At 41.3% G+C, this 22,622-nt stretch overlaps 3 protein-coding genes across 5 annotated transcripts in view; 1 reads left to right on the top strand and 2 right to left on the bottom strand.

Moving 5' to 3' along the window:
* Positions 1-935: 935 nt before the first annotated feature.
* On the bottom strand, positions 936-8,336 carry naxd (NAD(P)HX dehydratase). Of its 3 annotated transcripts, XM_022195837.2 has the most exons (11): positions 6,910-7,983; positions 6,382-6,822; positions 6,068-6,218; positions 5,914-5,959; positions 5,723-5,811; positions 3,881-3,989; positions 3,323-3,373; positions 3,125-3,229; positions 2,907-3,027; positions 2,698-2,821; positions 936-1,839 (listed from the first exon to the last, which is right to left on the bottom strand). In XM_022195837.2, the coding sequence occupies exons 1-11, from the start codon at positions 7,424-7,426 to the stop codon at positions 1,689-1,691; spliced, it is 1,905 nt and encodes a 634-aa protein (XP_022051529.1). In that variant the 5' UTR covers positions 7,427-7,983; the 3' UTR covers positions 936-1,688. The 3 variants fall into 3 exon arrangements, with proteins under 3 accessions (XP_022051529.1, XP_022051530.2, XP_022051531.1); XM_022195838.2 differs by lacking the exons at positions 6,382-6,822; positions 6,910-7,983 and adding an exon at positions 8,006-8,336; XM_022195839.2 differs by lacking the exons at positions 6,382-6,822; positions 6,910-7,983 and adding an exon at positions 8,147-8,336.
* rab20 (RAB20, member RAS oncogene family) lies at positions 8,336-16,724 on the top strand. Its single transcript, XM_022195840.2, has 2 exons — positions 8,336-10,218; positions 15,505-16,724. The coding sequence occupies exons 1-2, from the start codon at positions 10,029-10,031 to the stop codon at positions 16,104-16,106; spliced, it is 792 nt and encodes a 263-aa protein (XP_022051532.1). The 5' UTR covers positions 8,336-10,028; the 3' UTR covers positions 16,107-16,724.
* Positions 16,725-16,779: 55 nt separating this feature from the next.
* The window catches only part of LOC110952330 (collagen alpha-2(IV) chain), a 72,240-nt gene continuing 66,397 nt past the window's right edge, over positions 16,780-22,622 (bottom strand). The window contains 5 exon segments of the mRNA XM_051959453.1: positions 16,780-18,029; positions 19,213-19,499; positions 20,772-20,963; positions 21,315-21,431; positions 21,513-21,661. Of these exon segments, the coding sequence (XP_051815413.1) occupies positions 17,775-18,029; positions 19,213-19,499; positions 20,772-20,963; positions 21,315-21,431; positions 21,513-21,661 (1,000 nt within the window). The 3' untranslated portion in view covers positions 16,780-17,774.

The raw sequence follows: 22,622 nt of genomic DNA, 5'->3' as shown, positions 1-22,622 counted from the left end.
TAGAGCATGTTTTAAAGACAGTTTCCTCAATAGATGATTACTAAAGTGTACAATTTATGATTTAAATGCACAACTTACAGTTTTAAAGGACGATTTCACTCAAAATATGCTTAGAATTCATAAGGTTTATTCAAGGAGTATTCCACTTTTATTTTGGCCCCAGGATGTTTGTCTACAGAGGCTGCACTTTCAAGACTCCACTGAGTATTACTTCATACTTCCTACCTAAGATTTTAAAGGTTTAATTCGCTTATTACAATATCATAACTTGGCTGCTAAGACTTGCACTTGGACAAATTGTGTACTTATCAGGTAAAATAATAGCGGAACGATCTGTAATGGCCTTTGTGGTGTCTAGATCTCAATCAACACAGTCTGAAAGGTTGGAAAGAGGCAATACACAGGGACAACTCTGGAAGCAGATATATATTTATTGTATATAATAATCGGAAATAAAATTAAAAGATCAACACAAAGGAAATTCAGTAAATTAGCTCTATGACTCTCTGAACTCATTACCTAATGATAGAGGCACACAGAGACAGACATCATAGCACTAATATATCCCATAAATTGTACATATTTTACTCTTTTTTTAACCTCGGTAAAACACATTTTCTTTTTAACATTTCATGCCACTAAAATGAGCACCTCCTCCCAACTGAATTGTCTGCCTTCCTTATTTAACTCTTTGCTGCCTTTTGCAATTCATTTGAAACAAGAGTTGCAGTTTACGACTATCGCGCTGTGATACACAAGCAGGAATCCCTGTTGTTTGGCACATGGTGTCTCCCTGACTGCAGCAAGAAATGTGACTGTGCTGCGTTTCCATGCTAATAGTCAATATTGCCATCCAGAGGCTACAAAGATGTACTACCATGACCTGAAAGTAGACCGCTTTCAAGAACTGTGTTAAAAAAGTTACTCACACAATGTTTCATTTATTCTTTATTTCAAAATTCAAACAGATTTATACTGGTTTAGTGTGACTCCATTTATCTCAGTCTCTTTGGTGGGCTGTGAAGAATCTCGATACCTCAACATGTTTGGTGAATGTAATCTACACGTTGTTGCTTTTCTTCATGTGGCTTTGGAAATAATTATTAGACCACCTGCTGTTGTCGTTTAACAAAGTCCCACACAATGGGCCTTCTAAATTTGTGATTTTTATCACTGTGGTTAAATAATTGTAGCATGTTTTTGCATCTTGTAATAAATTATGTCTTAGAATATAATGTATGGAAACTGCAAAAATATCAAAATGTACACTAGATGACTGAAACATTTTTTGAGTCACCATTATCTTTTGAATGAGCTGTATATGTGAAGTCAACAGATAATCCAAACTAAATTAGGTGACAGGATGACAGTCATCTCAGTGGATAATGAAGAGGGATATGAACAAGAAAGTGCATCAAGAATCACAAAGGAAGAGGCAGAAAAAAGTGCTTAACCTGGCCTAACAGTTATTTCCATAGCTTTTCATTTAATACACATCTAACAATATGTCAGTGTGTATTTTTTGTGCCACATTTTGAGCGTTTTTTTGTTTGAAGGGACAGTCCAAGCTCAAGGCCTTCATTCAGACTGAGCTTAATGAGAACACATTCCTCTAGCCCACCCAAAAGGCTATGCTAAGAATGCAAATTTAGGCATTTATAGCTTCATACGACAATTTTGATTTTTTTTCAGCTTTCAAAGAGCTTTTTGAAGGCTGAGCCGATCTCCTGGATCATGTCTGTGGTGGTGGTGGACCTGCCATGCCGCTGGAACGCCTGACTGTTGCACTGTCTGGTGAGGGAACAGGCACCGAACGCTGCAACCACTGACGGATTCATGCTGAAAGACACATATAAAACGTATGGATATTTATATGTAATACGACACTACACTGGTGTTTTTGCGTTCATCACACAAGACAAGGAAGATTTTTGGAAAATGACTTATATTATGATAAGTCTAAGCATTCTGTAGGTGATGTTACATTTAAACGTGTGAAAACAATGCTGTTTCCCTTTAAAAGTGCTACATTTTGCACATCTGGTGATTGTCAAAAGTCTTGAAAATTGAAGCAAGTTAGAAAGTCTTCAAATGATGCAATTAAAAGTCCTAAACCTAGACTCTTGACTGCTGTAGGCACTAATGTTGGGTTTAAATGTGTCTGTCGGCAGGTTGTCAGGAGACCCAGTAGACCTATAAAACTAAAATACTGTTGAAACAAAAGTGCTTTGAACAGGAGGCTGTTTACCATCAGACATGCAGAAAACACTGTCACTACTGCCCACACAGACGCTCATCAACTCAGAATGAGCTGCAATTAATTAAAAACCTACATGACCTTTAATTAAATGCTCATATTTTTTCATCAATTCTCAGTAACTTGTCTGCTTCCAGGTCACAGTATTTGATGTTTTCACGACTAGAACCTCTACATACTGCAAATACTACATTCATAGAAATTATTGTGATATACAATTGAGAAGTGCTGACTAAAATGCAAATATAAAATCACATGTACATGATGAATAACCGTAGAGCATATCATCTTTCATAGTTCATTATAGAACAATAAATTTGCATTCTATATAGCCATACAAATGTATTCAGATATCTTAAATGTTATCTGTCGATTCCTACAGAAGCCTGATCTATGCCACATTTAAACCACAATGCACAAACAGCCAATTGTGTGTTCACCTTCGGATCATTCCTGCTGTGGAAGCAGCATGGGCCCAGTGTGCCAGCACTCCCATGGATCCAGAGAGGAGATCACCCTGTCCACCGCATCTTCTCCCACTGCCCTCCAAACTGCATGAATACACTAGAAGCAATGGCATATAACATAAGGCCACAAATGAAGATATAAGTAGTGTATGTTTGCTTGCAAAGTTGTGTGTGACACCAACCCTTATTTCCGTCTGTAATGAGATCCTGCTCTCCTTTTAGCACCAGAGTGAGGTTGCCCATAGCCACACTGAGCTGCAAGACGCTGCGTTGGTAATCACTGCTGTCCATGGGCTCATGGTGCTGGAACAACAACACACAGACAACATTAAGACACACAAACATTAGCACAAACGATCATATTCCATATGGCATCATTTGGTGAATGATTGAGACCCACCAGTGCCTCGTATAGTCTTGTGAACTCCATGAAATTCGGTGTAAGGATGCCCTTCTGGTACCCTTGAATAACAGATGGCTGCTGTGTAACTAGCCATAATCCGTCCTATCGGAAACGTCCAGACAACACACACTGTATGACTGCACAAATAAAAGTTCATCTGGTCAGCAGCTGCAACTTGATTTTATCGAGACTTACTGCATCAATGACGATGGGGATGTCTCTGGCTTTGGACTTCTCAATCACCTCCTAAAAGAGAGAGTACAGTGTCATCGTGACATAACGCACAATTTAAAAGGTACTCACAGAAAAATACATATCAAGATGATGAAGATCTCCCAAACACACTGGAGTGTTCTCTTTAGGCTGCACTTCAATTAAGTCTATATGCACAGTTTCACCTGTACTCTGCTATTTTCCCAACACAAATTCTCTTTAGTGTCTATTTTTTAATATTCAAAGCTCAAAATGTTGCCTTAGTTGTCTTTCTTTCACACTAAACTGGAATCAACAGCATGTAATCAGTCTCTCATTTCTTTGATACCATCTCAGGTCTACAGGACTAGTAAACATGAGTTTGCTACTTTACAGAAGCCCTGTTTCAGAGAGTTACAAAGACATGAAACCTAAACAAATCAGTGTATTTTATCTAACAAGTGTTGAAAATATGACTAGTACAGTATTGTGCTTATGTACAAATACCTCACCAAAAGAACTAAAAATATACAAGGGAGCGGTAATACATATCTCACATGCCTTGGCTGTTTTCAGTAACAAATCTTCTCTCCCTAGACCTGGTCCCACCACAAGGCCATGCAGTCTTGGGAGCCATTTTTCTATTTCTTCCACTGCATTAGGGCTGTCCCTTGACACACACACACACACACACACAAATAAAGACACACACAGATAGACACACACGCATGTTAATCATGTTTGAATGCACTCAACTAAATGTCTGTTTCTTCATTAAAACAATTCTGGCCTTTAAACATTAAAAAAGTGGAATGAAGTTTTGCATCACAACACAAAGTGGAGAACCATAATTAAAAGGAAGGCTCTGTACATGCGACTGTAGCTCAGATTAGTTGTATGAATATGAGCCAAAATCTGAATCAGATTTTATCCGAGCTATTGTTAGCAGTATATGATATTTGTACATCACTATTTTCAAAATATATAAGTTTGACAATCTCTTTGTTAGAAGCATATATCGATAAAACACCTAAATAAAATAAACAGGGTATAACACAATAGTAGTGCAACAAAGCCTGCCTTTATGAATGTTGCATTCTTATTTACTTTTGTTGGTTATATTAGTGCTATTTCAGCTCCGTCATCATTCTGGATGATGTAGTTTGTCTCTCCTTTCGCCTTCCCTAATAATGGTGGTTGAGACAAAAAATTACAAAAGCTTGTCCTTTCTAAAAGTTGAATGCAATGCAATTCAGCAGCATCAAAAACTACAGCCTCCAAAATGACCTCACAGTTGATTTAACACGCTTCAACCAAGAGCTGAACATAGAACTCTCATTACGGCCCATGTGCATTACTTCTAGTTAGTTGTACGTATCATCAATAACACAATAACACGTTCAGTTTCTGTGTGAAGGTTCAGGGTCCAAGAACGCTGGACCATTTGCATGAAGACAAACGATAAAACTGAGCTGTTCTCCTGCTGTGACAAGTTCATAATGGCTCATTCTGAAGAACTCTGGAACCGGCTCACCTAAATGGAATGCGGCTGACATTAAGGCTATCAGGTACCTGTGCTTTTTCTGCAGTGACAAAGCAGCATGTTAGTGGCCAACACCCCCTTTTTAGCTAATTAAAAGGTGGTTGTTATTAAATTTGGATGGTTATTGAGTAGTATATTTTAGTAATATCCAGTCATTTTAAAAATGATTGTTTCCATACTAAATAATGATGGAATTTGTAAAGACATAATCATAATGAGCATGAAAAGCATTATTTTTTGTCACTTTAAATAAAAATGCATGCAAGATATATCCCATGGACTTCAAAAATCCCTCAATTACACATTGACCCAGCTATGAAGCTTGCATCTACAAAATGACTCACAAAATCAAAGGTTTTCAATCCGAATTATGCTTTCTGTAAGCATAATGGATGAACAGTGTGCTTCTGGCTTGCTACAACAGCTTCATGGTGGCTTTTTGTCGGCTTCAGATGCAGCAGAGTAAGCAGCACCTTCTGACTCAACAGTAATATTGATTTTCAGGACAGGAACTTTGTTAAGTCTAACACCAAAACCAACATTCAGAACTCTGATAGAACTTCCCATCTGTGCACAGTCAGGATTACTATTTTTCATGAAGCAAAAATAGACTAGATTCTCCACCGAGAAAACATCCAAACCATCATAACAGCTTCTAACCTTCAATATAAAACGAGAAGTCTATAGACAGCAACGAAAGCTGACCTTATATAGCACTACAGTTCAACTTGCATTGGCTTTTGAGTTTTATTATAAAATTATAACTCATTTGCAACAACTCTGGTAGTGGAAAGTCAGAGAAAAAAACACAACAGAAGACTAGTTTACTATAAAACAGTGGCTTGCGTATGTGTACTTACAGAACTGGATGAACTATAAGTTCAGGGCTGTATGACTTGATGACAGTTGCAGCGTCTTTGGTGCAGAACACGTGAGACAAGTCGGCCCCCTGGTGGAAGAGAAAAAGACATCACCACTGTATCGAAGCCGTACTTCAACCAAAAAGATCAATTCTGAGAGGACAAAATCAATTACCAGAACGATCGCTTACCACTTTCAATGCAGAGATGGCGGCAAAGTATGGAGCTCCAGTATACCTTAAAGGGAGGGAGATGAAAATAAATTAGGGAAAAGGTTCTACACTAGCAGATTAAATTACTGTTTAGTGAATGATGTTTGAAATGATGCAGGTTTATGAGATATACTCTCGGCATCCTCCAATGATCCCAATACGTCCATCTTGCCCCTTGTGCTTTTTCGATGTCAGAGGAGGGACTGTGCTCTTTACCAGCGAGAGGATGTCCTCGTCCATGCCTCTGTGTGACGTGGAGCCCAAACTGTAGTAGCGATCAAACACTGAGGAAGCAGATAAAGTGAGAGTTTGGAATTGTGGAGTTCAGGCTGAGTTGGTGTCAGACACAAGATGACAAAAAAGTTAAAACAAAACTTAAAGTGAGGATAATAATTACAGTCGATCCGCCTTAAACTTTCCCTTCACACATGACACCGGAACTAATACCTAAAGCCTTAGGGTCTGTGCCCAACGGCTGACTCTGTTGGGTGAAACAGTCTGTCTGGGGTGAGGGCCGTCTGAGGTGAGCGGCCGGGCCACGTGTGCAGGATGGGGAGGTGCTGGAGATGACCGGAGGCCGGGTGGGCGGCTTAGACGGGGCGGCTGCAGAGCTGGGCCTGGCGGAGGAGATGCTGGAGAACATCTGGCCGAGCATCTGCAGCATGTGCAGCTCTCTGGCGTGTTCAGCTTCACGACGGTGGTCTTCGGCCTGCAAACGCTGCTCCTCCATCCGGTAGAAGTTGTCCTCGGCCTGGGCGCTCTGCTCCAGGAACTGCTCCATGAGTTTTTCCATGGGGAAGTTAGCTCGCCTCTTCCTGGCCCGCTTAGGTGCCCTGGCTGACAAGTTACCGGCTGAGTGGTTGGTGTTATGTGATCTTACTGACGTACCTAAAGGGGAGAAGGATGACACATTATGGGATGCACCTCAGCTGTATAACACAGAATGAATGAGGATGGCGAGGATGGAGCACTTACTATTATTGCCCACTGTCACTTTAACAGGGATGGGGATGGGGACAGTTGGGTATTCCAGCTTCACTTCAGTCTCAGCAGGATAAGGACACTCCCCTGTGCCCTCAGAGTAACCATCCTGGACGTCTTCTCCATCCTCCTCCAGACCATCCCCGGCCTCCTCCTCCCCTCCAGCCCCGCCGTCTATTAACTCCTGCGGGTCCAGAGCCGGTCGGTTGCTCAGAATCCTCTCCATGGTGTCGTAAAACTTGCAGATCTTGTGGTACTGCCCGTTGTTGCGCAGATTGCCCTCCTTGGCCAACAGGTACTGTCTCTTGAGGCTCTTGATCCTCACCCTGCACTGCTCCGGCGTCCTCTCGAAGCCCATCGCTCCGAGCCGCCGGGAAACGTCGCGGTACACGAAGCTGTTCCTGAAGTTTCCATCCAGAGCCGTTTGGATGTCCTGCTCCCCCCAAATGTTCAGCAAGGTCCTGGTCTCCACGTCCGACCACAGGAAGCCCCTCGTTGTGTTTACTTGCATAGCGGATCCGATGAGGCCGGTGTGTCGGCGGTAACCTCCACCCCGAGGAGCGGGACTCGGATGTTGACGCTGCGGATTATGATGGACGTCTGCTCCGGATCATCAGAGCCGCAGAGAGCCGCTATCCCAAACAAACTGCCATGGAAGCAACCTAAAAGGACTCGTGTGGGTGACGGGAACAGTCTCAAACTTGCGGATCATTACAATAAGGTGCACAGGTCAACTCTGAGTATGCTAGCTGACACCTAGCCGTCTATGTTTATCCTGTCAACGTCGGTATCAAAATGCGTAGCTTTAGGGATAAACCGACCCGGAATCGGCTTCCCAAACCGCTCTTACATCCTTCATCTTTGCTGGGGGAATTTTCCAAACTGACCTCTGATCAGTCCTCTGAGGTTACCTTCACCTTTCTCCGCCCCGTGTGTGCTTCGGTGTCTGCGGGGTCCTAGCGGCCCTGCTAGCTAACAGCCGCCCGGCCAGCATGGACGAGACTCCGGGTCGCTTTTTTTTATCGTAGCAGCTAACGTTACATCTAATTTAACAACAAAATACAGAATCATTACACTTCCTCCACTTTACCTTTGCCGCTCAAACCGAGCAGCGCGATCACAACCGACAGAGCGACTGTCACCGAGCAAAAGGACAGCGTCTGAATGTGTTCGGGCATGCTGCTGTGTGTTCTGTCTGCGGATCTTCCCCACCACCGAGCCTCCTTCTTACCGTAACGAGAGCTGCGTTTCAGCGCTGAGATCTGCACACAAACAGTCCTGATCATGAGGCTTCCCAACCTGTACTGCAAACCAGGAAGAAACAGCAGATGATGCCTTCAGAGCTGCCTCGGACACTCCTACATCCAAACAGAACTGTGCCAACGGTCAACCTGCCGCCACACAGGCGACCCGGTAGAACATTAAAGCTGCACTACCTTTAGTAGCCTCTCGGTGTAAATACCTCTGGCCCAGTAGTGTTTGCATGATTGTGAGTAATCATATTTTACAGCCAGCAGAATATCTTACGGCTCTGATTTGTGATTTCAATTGATGACAAACACAGCATTGAAATTGTTTTTGATTTGGAGAAACAATTTAAAGTAGAATTACTCCACCAAGGAGTTATGTGTCTGCATGTGTCTGTCTGTCTGTCTGTGCACATTACTCAAAAACGAAACAACAGATTTGGATGAAATTTTCAGAGAAGGTCAGAAATGACACGAGAACCACCTCATTATATTGAGGTAGTGATGTGGCTTATAGTCTGTATCCACAGATTTGTTAAAGATTCCTGTATCATAACGAGAAAGCGGCACAGCATCATGGCATTTCCTCTGAGTTTATTAAATACCTGCTGCAACATCAGACAACAGTATGATCCATATGTGCTTCTCAAGTAGCACAATTATAAGCACAGTGGATCAGTCTGTGCTTATAATTGTGCTACCTGGAGTCTTTAGATATGATATGATATATGATATGACATGACATGATATGATAGCATATTTTAAAACAACCTGAGCTGACCAAGGTGCTGAAAATGTTAACAGTCAGGTAGCAACAAAGGAATGCAAAAAACAATCGTGTTAAAGAGAATAAAACATATTGAAAAAGGCAAAACAAGAAAATGATTAAAAGAATCAAAGTATAAAATAAAATAAACATATTTCTTTAAAAAAAATAGGACCATTAACAACTACTGAGAGCAATCAAAAACATCCACTTGTTGATATTTCTCTCAGAAATGTCAACTTTTTATTGCATTATTATGGATTAAACCACTGTATATAGTGGACACACTTTACATTCTAACGTCATTCATTACATCTGTAAACACATCTGTCCCGAATTATGCCATTTGCACATCTAAGCACACTCTCATTGCACATTCGGTTCATTTGCACATTTCTGTATCACTTTTGTATACTGTATGTTTTTCTATATTATATTTTCTATATTTTGATTTTATTTTACCTACACTTTAAACCTGACCCTAATATTCTGTGTTGTCTTATTGTTTACCCCCTTGTTGAATACCCAGCTGCTGTCACAACACAGCCATTCTATTCTATTCTATTCTATTCTATTCTATTCTATCATATATTCCCTCTGGAGATTAATAAAGTCTGTCTAAGTCTATTATACATGACTTGGTGTGTTCTCTAATATTGTGCGAATGACAAATATTGAAAAATATTGCATTAAAATTAACATAACACTGAGCTACGTGTGGATAAGTATAAATTCCGCCACTTTAACGGAACCATGAAGCCGGAACTGTTCTCCTGTGTCAACGTGAACGGTGCAGCGCTGATCCTTAGCCTGACAGGCAGCACCGAGGGTCAAAAAGCTTCAGCCGCCTTCAGCTCTTCTCACACTTCCTGATTCACCTCAGTTACTTTTTGAAGTTCAGACTTTAACCAGCGGGGTTGAGAATGAGCCAAAGTCGGAGGTTCACGTTGTCTCTCGTGAACTTTCATCCACAAATCCCCGTTTTGACGAAGGACTTCACCAGCAGCCTGAAATGACTTCTACGAGCGAGGCGGCGGTATAGAGAAATAATAATAATAAAACTAGTACTTATAATAAAGCCGGGAACCAGAAGCAGCATCATGCCCGACGTGTCCAAGATGAAGAAGCCCGACGTGAAGTTGGTCCTACTGGGGGACATGAACGTGGGGAAGACGTCGCTGCTCCACCGGTACATGGAGAGGAAGTTCAAGGAGACCGTCAGCACCGTCGGAGGGGCGTTTTTCCTCAAACAGTGGGGACCCTACAACATCTCAATATGGGACACGGCCGGTAATACGACCCTCATGTGTTTGTTTGGTTTGTTTTCGCCTCCTTTGTGCGGTTTGTCGTGCGTGTTTACCTGATAACGCGTGATCCCACCACCTGAGGCAATCAGCGGCATGTGACCGCTCCGTCTGCTGCTTATGACAACTTTCCTCTGCTCGTTTTTTTTAACCTCAAAAAACAAACATTTACAGAGCTCAACCGGAGCCTGTTGTGTGAAATCTTGCAGAATGAAATTTTTTAGGTCAAACAAAATTAAAACAACTTCGTATTAAGACACAAACAGCCCCAAAAGCAGCTTTTAAATGTCTATAATCAATCACAACCACCTTTCAAAGACTGTTAAGATGATTGATTATTTAAATATGTCAATATAGGAGCAGATTACAAACATGTACAGTTTATTTGCTCCATTTGGGATCAAATTCAGCGTTTACACTAATGTTGAACTTTAATCTTGTATTCAAAAGGCACATATTTCACATATTTAAATTGCAAATAAGCCAGTATGTCAAGCATAATTAATGTCTGTCGAGCAAATGTAAGAAGAGACTTTAAAATTTAGATTTGTCAGCCAATTGCATGGACTATATTTAAAAAATAGAGCAGTTTTTGCTGTGATAATCAGCAATAAATAAGCAAATGCCAGTTTTACATATATATGCAGTTTCTAGCATCTACTCTTTCTTTTTTCCTAGTAATTTGCATTAAAAGTTTGACACTAATGTTTCATTCTTTAGCTATGCATTTCCTAATCTGAAAGAAGGATATGTGTATGAATAAATGAAGGGACCAGTTTGCTCCAGTTTTGGTTACTTGCTAAATCCGTTAAAAGTTACACAAACTCTGTTAAAGTGTGAATCTTAGTGTGCTGACAGAAAATAAACCCCTACACATCGAAAAATCCCTCCTGAGCAAACACTTTAAAGCTTTGTTTGTTGTTATGCAGTGGCCTAAATCCGATTTTATTCAAAATGTTAACCAAATATTAGTTCCCCGTTGTGTTTTCTGCTTCCTGAAAACATGTCGTAAAATCACTACGTGCCCCGTCCTGTGCTGTGTTGCTCAATTGGGGACTTGTGTCAAGCGTGTACTTCAGCAAAAAATGCCCGCAAGTACTTGATCCTGTTTTTCTTATTCTTACTGATTTATCTTTATTATTTGTTAGGTAGAGGCTTCAGACACGCTGCTGGATATCTGATAAAAGATGTAAAATTCCAGTTTGACATTATCTGTCTCAGAATGCACCTTTGAAAACACAAATTATATATTTTTTTGGTTATTGTTTGCAAGAAAAAGTAACAAAACTAAATTCTACCAAAATAACCCAATACTCAAAATGTTTTATTTTTATGGAACCAGTTAATTTTAAGTTTTTAATGTTATTTTTTTTTTTGGGATTTGTTTAGTATTATGGCTGTGATTGTACTGAAAGAAATCACACTTGAAGATCTAAAAGTGATTATTAATGCAATATACATGCAAATGTACGAGGTATCTGAAAACTTTTTTCCACCACTGTTTATATATATATATATATATATATACAGGTAAAAGCCAGAAAATTAGAATATTTTCATAAACTTGATTTATTTCCGTAATTGCGAACAAAAGGTATAACTTTTACATTATATGTAATCATTGCACGCAGACTGATGCACTTCAAATGTTTATTTATTTAATTTTGATGATCATAGGTGGCAACAAATGAAAATCCGACATTCCGTGGGTCAGAAAATTAGAATATTGTGAAATGGGTCAAGTTTTAAGACACCTGGTGCCACCCACTAACCAGCTGATTAACTCAAAACACCTGCAAAGGGCTTTAAATGGTCTCTCAGTCCAGTTCTGAAGCTTACACAAACATGGGGAAGACTTCAGATTTGACAGCTGTCCAAAAGGCAACCATTGACACATTGCACAAGGAGGGCAAGACTCAAAAGGTTATTGCTGAAAAGGTTGGCTGTTCTCAAAGCTCTGTGTCCAAACACATTAATGGAGAGGCAAAGGGTAGGAAAAACTGTGGTAGGAAAAAGTGTACAAGCGACAGGGATCACCGCGCCCTGGTGAAGATTGTGAAAAAAAACCCATTCAAAAATGTGGGGGAGATTCACAAGGACTGGACTGCTGCAGGAGTCAGTGCTTCAAAATCCACCACCAAGAGACGCATGAAAGACATGGGTTTCAACTGCCGCATACCTCGTGTCAAGCCTCTTTTGAACAAGAAACAGCGCGCAAAGCGTCTCACCTGGGCTAAGGGAAAAAAAGAGCTGGACTGCAGCTGAGTGGTCCAAAGTTATGTTTTCTGATGAAAGCAAATTTTGCATTGCCTTTGGAAATCGAGGTCCCAGAGTCTGGAGGAGGACAGGAGAGGCACAGGATCCACGTTGCCTGAAGTCTAGTGTGAAGTTTCCACCATCAGTGATGGTTTGGGGTGCCATGTCATCTGCTGGTGTCGGTCCACTCTGTTTCCTGAGATCCAAGGTCAACGCAGCCGTCTACCAGCAAGTTTTAGAGCACTTCATGCTTCCTGCTGCTGACCTGCTTTATGGAGGTGGGGATTTTATGTTCCAACAGGACTTGGCGCCTGCACACAGTGCCAAATCTACCAGTGCCTGGTTTAAGGACCATGATATTTCTGTACTCAATTGGCCAGCCAACTCGCCCGACCTTAGCCCCATCGAAAATCTGTGGGGTATTGTTAAGAGGAAGATGCAGAATGCCAGACCCAAAAATGCAGAAGAGCTGAAGGCCACTATCAAAGCAACCTGGGCTCTCATAACACCTGAGCAGTGCCAGAAACTGATCGACTCCATGCCACGCCGCATTAATGCAGTCATTGAGGCAAAAGGAGCTCCAACCAAGTATTGAGTACTGTACATGCTCATATTTTTCACGTTCATACTTTTCAGTTGGCCAACATTTCTACAAATCCTGTTTTTGTATTGGCCTCAGGTAATATTCTAATTTTCTGACCCACGGAATGTCGGATTTTCATTTGTTGCCACCTATGATCATCAAAATTAAATAAATAAACATTTGAAGTGCATCAGTCTGCGTGCAATGATTACATATAATGTAAAAGTTATACCTTTTGTTCGCAATTACGGAAATAAATCAAGTTTATGAAAATATTCTAATTTTCTGGCTTTTACCTGTATATATATAAAACTGCGGGAAAACATGCTTTGATTGACCTAGCTGTTTAACCTGAAAACCTCCTGTGAACTTACCTTGAAGTTGCTCGCCTATTCAACCATAAACTGTCGCAATAAAGATCAAAGACACAGAAGAAAATCACCCAAAAACGGAAGCCTTTTTAGCATATGAGGAACAGACTGTATGTTTCTGTTGACTAACTGAACCGATTATTGATTGATTACTTCAGATTGCATTTTTCTGTTGCCATAATTGTTTTAGCGCATGACACCATTATTGGTCCAATTAAATGCAGATTAATGTTTATGATCTGTATCTGTTGTAGTCAGCAAGGTGCAAAGGGCTGTTTTTATTTAGTAGACACTCCCAAGGAGCAGGAGAGTTCAGTTAAATCTACATCAATCAGCTGCAACATTATGACCAGCCAGGTGAAGTGAATAACATCAATCATCTTGCTATAAGGCAATGTTCTGGGAGTCCTGACATTCATGTAGAAGTTTGACACCCACTTAAACATTATAGGTCAAACAACCCCTCAACTCCTCATGGCAACAGCAGTCCTTGATGCCAGTTGCCACCCTCAGCAGGACAATGCACCCCAACACTGCAAAAATTAGGAGTGGCCCAGGGAACACGACAGAGCTAAGGTGTTCACCCAGATCCAAATCTTAATGAGCATCTGTGGGATGTACCAGGATAAGCCTGATCTAGATAGGTCCCACCTTGAAACCCACAGGATCCACAGTATTCACTTGTGCCACAAGACATCCCCAGAGGTCCTGTGTCCATGCCCCATTGGGTCAGAGGTGTTTTAGCAGCATAAAGGAGACCAGTAGAACATCAGGCAGGTGGTCATAATGTTATGTCTGTAGTCAGGCATCATGTTACCCGGATCAATTCAACTTCAACAATATAAAATGTCTGTTTTGCATGTAACATCTGCTATTTTTACTGTAATGTTGAATACACTAGCCCTAATTCATTTTCACTTAAGTAATGTTCGAATTTCCGCTGGCTGTGACAGGATGAGCTATTCATCCAGTTACCGTTACTGAATAAGCCCAGAGCCGCTCTACATTCCAGCATTGTGTAAACATGAGTTACAGGCAAATACACACTTGACAAAAGTTGAGCTGCTGAGCCACAAGGATAAGGAAAGGCCCGGCCATGTCACCAGTAAACCATTTCCTGTCTGTGCTCCCACGACCTCGGTGACAGCAGTCACTATGGTGGAGAAATGCCAGATCAGCGCTTAGTCATTTCAATGTTTATTGTTGCAGATCTGTCAGCACCGGCCAGAAATCAGAGGAAGAATAGCAAATATGCGGGTTCTCTTGTAGTCTGTCATTTTTTTTGGCTCCGCACATCGAAAACCGTCCACCTGCCGCTCATTTTCCATTGATAGTACCCTTTTCAGCTAGAGTTTACTTTCAAAGCCCTGTGTAAACTGTCTGCCCTGTTCCTCTTAAGAGTCACATGATGGGGTTATGACAGGAAGGCTTGACTCTTCACGAGTAATCCTGTCTTTTCCAAACTTGCATACAACAGTATTTTCCAGAAACACGAGCAGAGCTTAGTGAGGGGTTCTTCTTTCTGTTGCTTCAGCAGAATATGTAAAAAAAAAAAAGGGGGGGGGCAACTTAGTTAAATTTTAATGATTTAAATCTCATATTAGTCACATTTGAAGCACAAACTCAAAAATGACCCATATTCAATGGAAAATGGGCATTTCTTGACCCAAGTTGTGCATCAAAGAGTTAAATATATTGTGTGACACTGAATCAACACCTCCCTAAGACAGTTTACAACCTTCATAAATGTCAGATGTATTACTGGACTGATGCTTCAGCCTGTATTTGTTTCAGCTAGGTGGGTCTAATTAACAGATATCTGAGCGTATTACCAGGACGTGCATCCACTGCAGTCTACTCACACAATGTGCCCTTTCGAGAATCCTGCATATTTCAACAACAAAGCTCGTTTCTGTGTCCAAACTGCTGACTGTCTTGCACAAAAACCTCTCTGCTGTGACTGCTGTCTCGTACAGAATCACTGTTTTCATTCTGTGTTGTTTTTTGGGGTTAAAGTTGAGCTGGTTTTCAGACACTGCTGTCCCCCCTCTTGTCTTATCAGGCCGGGAACAGTTCCACGGTTTGGGCTCCATGTACTGTCGAGGGGCCGCCGCCGTCATCCTCACTTACGACGTCACCAACTGGCAGAGCCTTGCCGAGCTGGAGGAGCGTTTCCTGTCCCTGACTGACACCGCTAACCATGACTGCATCTACGCCATAGTGGGCAACAAGGCCGACCTGACGGACTCTAAAGCTCACCTGCCCCAGGCCTCAGACAAACCATCTGAGGACCAAACTGAGTGTGAGGACGAGAGGACTGAACCACAGGAGTTGCCTGCTTGCCCAACACCCCCAGCTTCCCCCAAGTCCCTCTCTGGCGTGATGCTCCACAAACAGGTAGCACACGAGGACGCCATGGCTCTTTATGGGAGAATACTGCGCTACAAGGGCCTGGACGAAAAGAGCAGCCTGCCAGCAGAGAAAATGTGTTTCGAGACGAGCGCCAAGACTGGCTACAACGTGGACGCTCTGTTTGAGACGCTGTTTGATCTGGTGCTGCCCTCCATCCTGAGGAAGAGAAACGAGAACCAGGAGTCGTCCACCGTGGATCTGGAGGACTATAGGGGGGTAAACCGCAAGAAGGGCAAATCTGCCTGCTGCTAGTGGCTAAAGAAGTGAGGAGGCTTCGTTTTTAACCAGGGACAATCAGCAGGTTGGTCTGAGCACCAAGTATATACTGTGATGGTACTACTTTATGGTTTGAGTGGGACCTAACTGCATTAATGACCACTTGGTAACACTCACATACTTGTACATTCTTGATGATGTGAAGGCGGTCAGGAAAAGCAAATAGAGTTCATAGTGCCTAGAGAAATTTCAAGCATTTCTTTGTACGGAAGGGAGATGAATGCACATCGCATTGTCACTCTATGCTCTGAAACCTTCCACTCTAACGACTGAAACTGCACTTAAATCCCAAAGATGTGTCTGTGTGCAAACCAAACAGACGAGAAGTCAATCACTGCTCTTTGTATTTGTTTTGCTTTGACAATTTCACACACTTAACAGCACTAATTGCTAGCTGGGTGGCATGTTGCACTGTGTTTAATATAGTTGGATTTCAAGGTTTTTCAAGAATCACATTTCACTTTAATGCTCTGTTACTAGCAGTGATACTGATCTTTGTATTTTATTCGCACTTTTGGAGCTTTTTTTAATGAGTGTAAAATGCCCTCGTTGAATTTTTAAGCATGTTGTCATAATAAAGATTTTTATTTTGCAGTTTGCCTGCTCTGTGAAATGGAGAACCTAATTTGACAAGAAAGTGACACAGAAGTATAACAAACAACATTTAATCTTTACAGTCCAATGGAAAAAAAGCATATTATGAAAAATACCGTAATTGTATTAAAATTAAAACAGTTATTTTCAGTATTTTTCTGGTCTAATCGATCTGTTTATTTCCAAACAAGTGTGTCAAGGTGAAGTAGGACATTTGGCCTACTTTTTAAATGGTGTAAAATGCTCTAATCTAAACCGGGATCAGAGCTTGGATTGGCTACAGGCGAACCTCTGAACCAAAGTGTTTACATTCTGTCCTGCTGGCAGCTTGGGGCAGGTCAATAATTAGTGGATTTGCACAGGGAAAATAAGAGCAACGTGGCTGGTATTTGATAAGCAATATTTAAAACTCTCAAGAAGGGGGTCAAGTTCATTCAGAAGGTAAAAACGGAATCAGTGCATTTTATGAACATATGATAAATGGAGAATAATGATAGATGAGTTTGCAGTAGTTAATAAATGCGTAGAGGAAGTTTACAGCTTGCTGTAATTTTATAAAAAAATAGGCTTTGTAGGAGCAATGGAGTCAAAGCAGGATAATACTGTCAATGGTATCAACCAGTACTTATTCAGGACCTCTAGTGAGGCTCTTCAAGCATGTTAGTGGCTTTATGTTGGGCTGTGTGCCCTAAACAATACAAACATCTAGTTAAACTGAAGCAGTGCATGTATATATATATATATATGTGCATCTTTGGTTCAGCTGTAGTGGACAGTCTCTGATAGTTAACGTGACAATATAGCTGAGGTAATAAGTTAAAAAAAATAAGCACCAAACCACATTTACGACAAAATGATTCCCATAATGCTGCTGTTTTCATTACGGGGCTCCTCCTGTTTTATCTACAGTGTAACTCAAAGCTCAAGGCACCCAACAGTCATTGCATATCTGAGCTCTGTGGCTCAGGGAGAGATTCCCCTGACACTAGTGTGAGTGTTACAGAGACCACCTGTCAGCGGAACAGCTTCTTTCTGTTACTGTCGAGTCTTTCACAAGTTCTTCATGCACACCTGACAGCGGCTGATGCGTGACAGGAGCTGGCCTGCTTTGAGCGTCTCTGATACAGGGTCAGGTTGGTACGACTGCTCTAGCGTGGTTAGCCAGAAGCTGTACTTGTTGGCAAAGTAGTGGCATGTGCCTTTGGCCCCGTTACACTCAATGAATGGCGTTGTGCGGAAGTCCTCCAAGCAGGAGCCGGGCGACGACAAGGACTGACCTCCGCCTTCGTTTCCTGCTGAAGTATGCTGCAAGGACAAAGGTTAGAGGGGAGTCAGAGAGGCAGGTGGGAAGTCAAATAGATAATTAAGTATTGTCTGTTAATATTATTTTAATTTTGTCTGTCAGCAAACCTCATAGAACGTCATGCCGATAAATAGCTGATCCTACTTAAGCACACCGTCTGTGCAGTCAAACGTTGATACGGATTATTTCTCCATCATACATCTCCACTGTTGTCCAAAAACTCATAAAAACACTCTGTTGTGCTGCTGCAAATACTTAGTTGCACATTAAATCTGCAGCCAAAGTCAAGCTGGTAAATGCAAAACGGCTTTTTGGATAACGCTTGTTCAAAAGCTGCAGCTGTTTGAACCCTTTTAACATGTTACAGCAGTATTAGTAACCTCATTTTTAAAAATTTAAACAGATACAAATGAGGCTGAAGTTGGAGAAATTACTGTTTCGCTATACTGTTTGCCAGCTTTATTCCATAACAGCAATGAAGGATAGCCAGATTTGCTTCCATATAATAATTAAACAAAGCAGAATCTTTGGCAAATATATCTACAGCCTCAGTTAGTGATGTATCACATCATTATGCAAGAGTATACTGCTGCTTTGCAAAAATACCAAGTGGGGTGATTTTCTTCATGAAAAAAAAGCATGGATGACAGTCATGACAGAATTTGTAGCCAAAATGATTGAAAAATAGGAAAGAACAGCTCACAGAATGATGGAAAGGAAAGAAAACCATTAGGTCCATAAAGTTCTGAGACTTTGCAAAGACAGAATGAAAAAAATGTCAAAATGAATGAAGCAGAGGTTGAGATATAGTGACTTTTAATGACGTTATGAACCATCCCTGTTCAGTAAACACCAACATCTCTCTGTCTCCACTTTCACAGTTTGTAATGGAGACTTTCTGTTGTAAATCTGTGGTTATAAACCTGAAATGTTTTCACAAAGATCCTCCAGAGCCACAAAATACATTAGAAAACCAATTCACAAGCTTAGCATTAGTAGCCATGATACGTAACCTGACCTTTACTTGTGGATTTATTTATTAAACATAAAAGACATTATGACCAACACTATAATTAGTACTGGATAGTTCCTATAAATATCACCTAAATCTCACCTTTTCAGGTAAAATTAAACTGTAACACTGCTTCAAGTCTTCTAAAATTTTCACATAAAACTAGAGCTCACCATGAGGAAGGAGTAGCCGATCCACAGGCTGCGCCAGCCCACCGGACACTGTGGGATGGTGATGTCCTGACTGTGGACTGCGATGGCGACCGATGGAGCTTCACACACTGAGCAGCGGCTGATGTACGGTTTGATATCTCCCTCTTCTACAGGCATCATGGGAAGAGGAGCAGTGGTTGACAGCCAGTAGGACTTATCATTTCTGCTGGCGTAGTAACAGATGTCTCCAGGGTTACAGTACAGGAAAGGCATGGTGCTGAACCGCGGCAGGCAGGAACCAGCCAGACCTGGAGAGAAGAAATAAACAAATTGTATTCTGGAAAACAGGAGAAAGCATTTTATTGATATGGTGCACAGTGGGGATTTTAGTGCAGGAGCTTGTGGTCGGTGGTTTGTCTAGGAATCAGTTGGGTAAATATATAATTGCAGGCCTCTTTGTATCATAATTGACATTTTTGCTGTTTTCAGGCCTAAAATCAACATGGCCACCTATAACCAAACACCACATGGCATTTTACAGAAAGATTTTTCTAAAATATTAGATATACAATTGAGGAAAACTGAAATTGAAAGTTCTTTATAAAGATACTATAGTAAACCTGTTGATAATAAGTCACACACTACTTTATATGAAATAACCAAGAAAGCCTTGGAGTCTTGTCAGTCTTTTCTTCAGGAGGAAATGACATCATGTGATTTGAACGACTGGGGATGATGGTTTGAGATTTTTTCACATTTAGTGTGATTTCTAAGTTGTGGGAAGTGTTCAAAGGGGATTATCTGTCCTGCCTCCAACACATTGTGGGTTTAATTTAGGGTCAAAATCTGATGAAAAGGCAAAGTAAAAGCAGCCACACACAACTGAATAAGACCATCATGATGGTAGAACAGGAAGTGGAAAAAGACTGCATCATACTGCTAGCACTGAGTCACTGTACAAAATGACTGAGGGATGGTGTCATGTAGTCATTCCAGTCTATAATAAAATTTGGGCAGTATTTCCCTCACTTATTCTGAAAGGTCATAGGCTGATTTTAACTGCCTTGAGATCAAACTATTCTAATTAATTAAATCAAAATGCAGGAGACCAATTAATTCATTATCACACTGACTTATAGCTCTATGCAAAAAAAGGTTATAGCCTGGTACTTTAGATGTTTAGATTCTAATATAATATGCAATACCAGTAGGAAGTGCTCAGAGTCATCCTCTAGCCTTGTCATGACTCCAAACCTACAGCGAGTAAATAAAGACCTATCTTCAACAGGAAGATGAGCAAAGAGCCCTGCAGCAGATGGTTTGGCTGTGATCTCAACATCATTGAGTCAGATGGGATTACACACAGCGACAGAAGACACTGAGGCAGCTTAAATACACACAACTGTGAGTTTTCCTCGATGCTGTAACAACCGACCTCCTGAGCACCTTGGAGAACATTATTCTTCCAGTGTAATGTATCGGCAAAACCCTGTAATAAAATCCTACTTGCACGGTTTTGAAATAGTCATAGTAGTTACGGGACATACTGTAGTACATTTCTACTGTCCACCCCGACTTACCAAGATCCTGGTTGTGGGCCTTCTCTTGACCCTCCAGGTACAGCAGACTGTAGCCATCCCACAGTTTGGACATACCCACTGGACACATGGGCATATGGTCTGACTGACTGTGTTTCACCAGCAAGTATCCCACGCTGACACTGCGGCCAGGCATACCAGGTAACCCTGGGATACCAGGGTTGCCACGGCGACCTATTGAGCAACGAGGAGTTCATTCCACTGTCTAGTGAACCAATTACTGGCTTACAATACAATCACATACTGTACATAATTTATGCATTGAGTATTACACGCAAAACTGCCCTCAAACCCTGCTAACCCCCCTGCTAGGATAATTACATAATGCAAATTTATCTTTCTAATCTGTCTCGGCTGATAATCTCCAGTTCAGTGCTCACCGATTCATTCTCCACATCAGCTTTCACAAAAAATAACAATCAAAACGTCTTTGTAACTGGTTCCCTCTTAAATCTCCAGCTAGTCTAAATCTTTAATCCAGGCTTATTAACCTAATCCCAAACTGCCCCAGAGTGTCAGACGCACCGTCCATGCCTTGCAGACCAGGGTGGCCCACTTGTCCGAACTCTCCGCGGAATCCAGGCGTTCCTGGTGTACCGCTAATCCCAGGCATGCCTTTCTGCCCAATGGGTCCCATGAAGCCTGTGCAGTAACAGGATATATGTCACTAAGCTGTACATCTTTTGTGGGTATTTCCACAAGCAAACTGATTTCTAGAATAACTGACCTGCATCTCCAGGGGCCCTTGTGGTCCTGTTTCCCCTCTAACACCCTTTGGTCCTTGGATGCCCTGCGGCCCGGCAGGACCCCTCTCTCCTGGAGTCCATGGACTTGACCTGGAGGACCCCGATGGCCCGGAAGCCCACGAACACCTGCAGCACGGACGGAGTGTTTAACAGCTAAGACAAACTAAACAGCACACATATGCTAACTGGTGGACACTTGATTTGGTATGACGGTATTTTTAACCTGGCAGTCCTGTGGTTCCTTTCAGGCCAAGTGTCCTCTTTCTCCCTTTATGCCAATAGCACCTGGAAGTCCCATCAGTCCTTGCTCTCCTTTTATTCCTGTAAAAAACAAGAATGTGAGCATATGGCAGTAGTAAGTATATTATGCATTAATGAGATTTTATGAACCAAGACATATATTTATTGCCAGAAAATAACTTGCAGGAACTTTAGAATGAAAATCAAGAAGAATAAGATAGATAGATAGATTAGATAGGATAGATAGATAGATAGATAGATACTTTATTAATATCCTGAGGGAAAATTCAAGTATCATACAATACAATATCTTTCCTGACCTTTTAACCAAGTAACAGCAACATGCTAACCTACTCTAACTTATTGTTTTTCTTGCGGTGACTTCTGAGTATTAAAGTTCCAGTGTTAAAATGTATGCAGTAAATACTAAACAAACTGCATTATATTACTATGTTTTATTTCCTTTCAAATCAAATGTATTATTGTTTCAACTGACTATGTAGACTGTAGACATCCTATCACTAAACACACTTTGTCTCATCCGAAGATTTACTGTTGCAAACGTTTCACTCCATTATAATAGCAAGCACAAGCTGCTGTTTAAGGTGTTTTCTTGAAAATATCAATATTTATTTCGTACCTTTCTTCCCAGAAACCAGCCGTCCGGTCCCCTGTATCCAAATAAATCCTTGATCTCCTTTGAATCCTTTCGTCCCAGGGGAATCCAGGAAACCCAGTTTATTCCTGCTCACAATCTTTTCTCCTGGTTGACCATTCACACCAGGATATTCCTCTGGCTCCAGGCGAAACCTGAGAAACAAATCATTTAGAGTTAATACATTTTATA

Source organism: Acanthochromis polyacanthus, chromosome 14 (assembly GCF_021347895.1).
Source record: "Acanthochromis polyacanthus isolate Apoly-LR-REF ecotype Palm Island chromosome 14, KAUST_Apoly_ChrSc, whole genome shotgun sequence".
Classification (NCBI taxonomy): domain Eukaryota; kingdom Metazoa; phylum Chordata; class Actinopteri; family Pomacentridae; genus Acanthochromis; species Acanthochromis polyacanthus.
The sequence above is the reverse complement of the archived record's forward strand: the minus strand, read 5'-3'. Positions and strand labels throughout refer to the sequence as shown.

Bases quoted from the DNA above. Each gene is read 5' to 3' on its own strand.
- rab20 (XM_022195840.2), top strand. From the start codon at position 10,029: ATGCCCGACGTGTCCAAGATGAAGAAGCCCGACGTGAAGTTGGTCCTA. The intron at 10,219-15,504 runs GTAATACGACCC...TTGTCTTATCAG, and splicing joins CTCAATATGGGACACGGCCG to GCCGGGAACAGTTCCACGGT.
- naxd (XM_022195837.2), bottom strand. From the start codon at position 7,426: ATGCAAGTAAACACAACGAGGGGCTTCCTGTGGTCGGACGTGGAGACC. The intron at 6,219-6,381 runs GTATTAGTTCCG...CTGCTTCCTCAG, and splicing joins CACAGACCCTAAGGCTTTAG to TGTTTGATCGCTACTACAGT. The intron at 3,374-3,880 runs GCATGTGAGATA...TCTCTCTTTTAG, and splicing joins TGTTACTGAAAACAGCCAAG to GAGGTGATTGAGAAGTCCAA.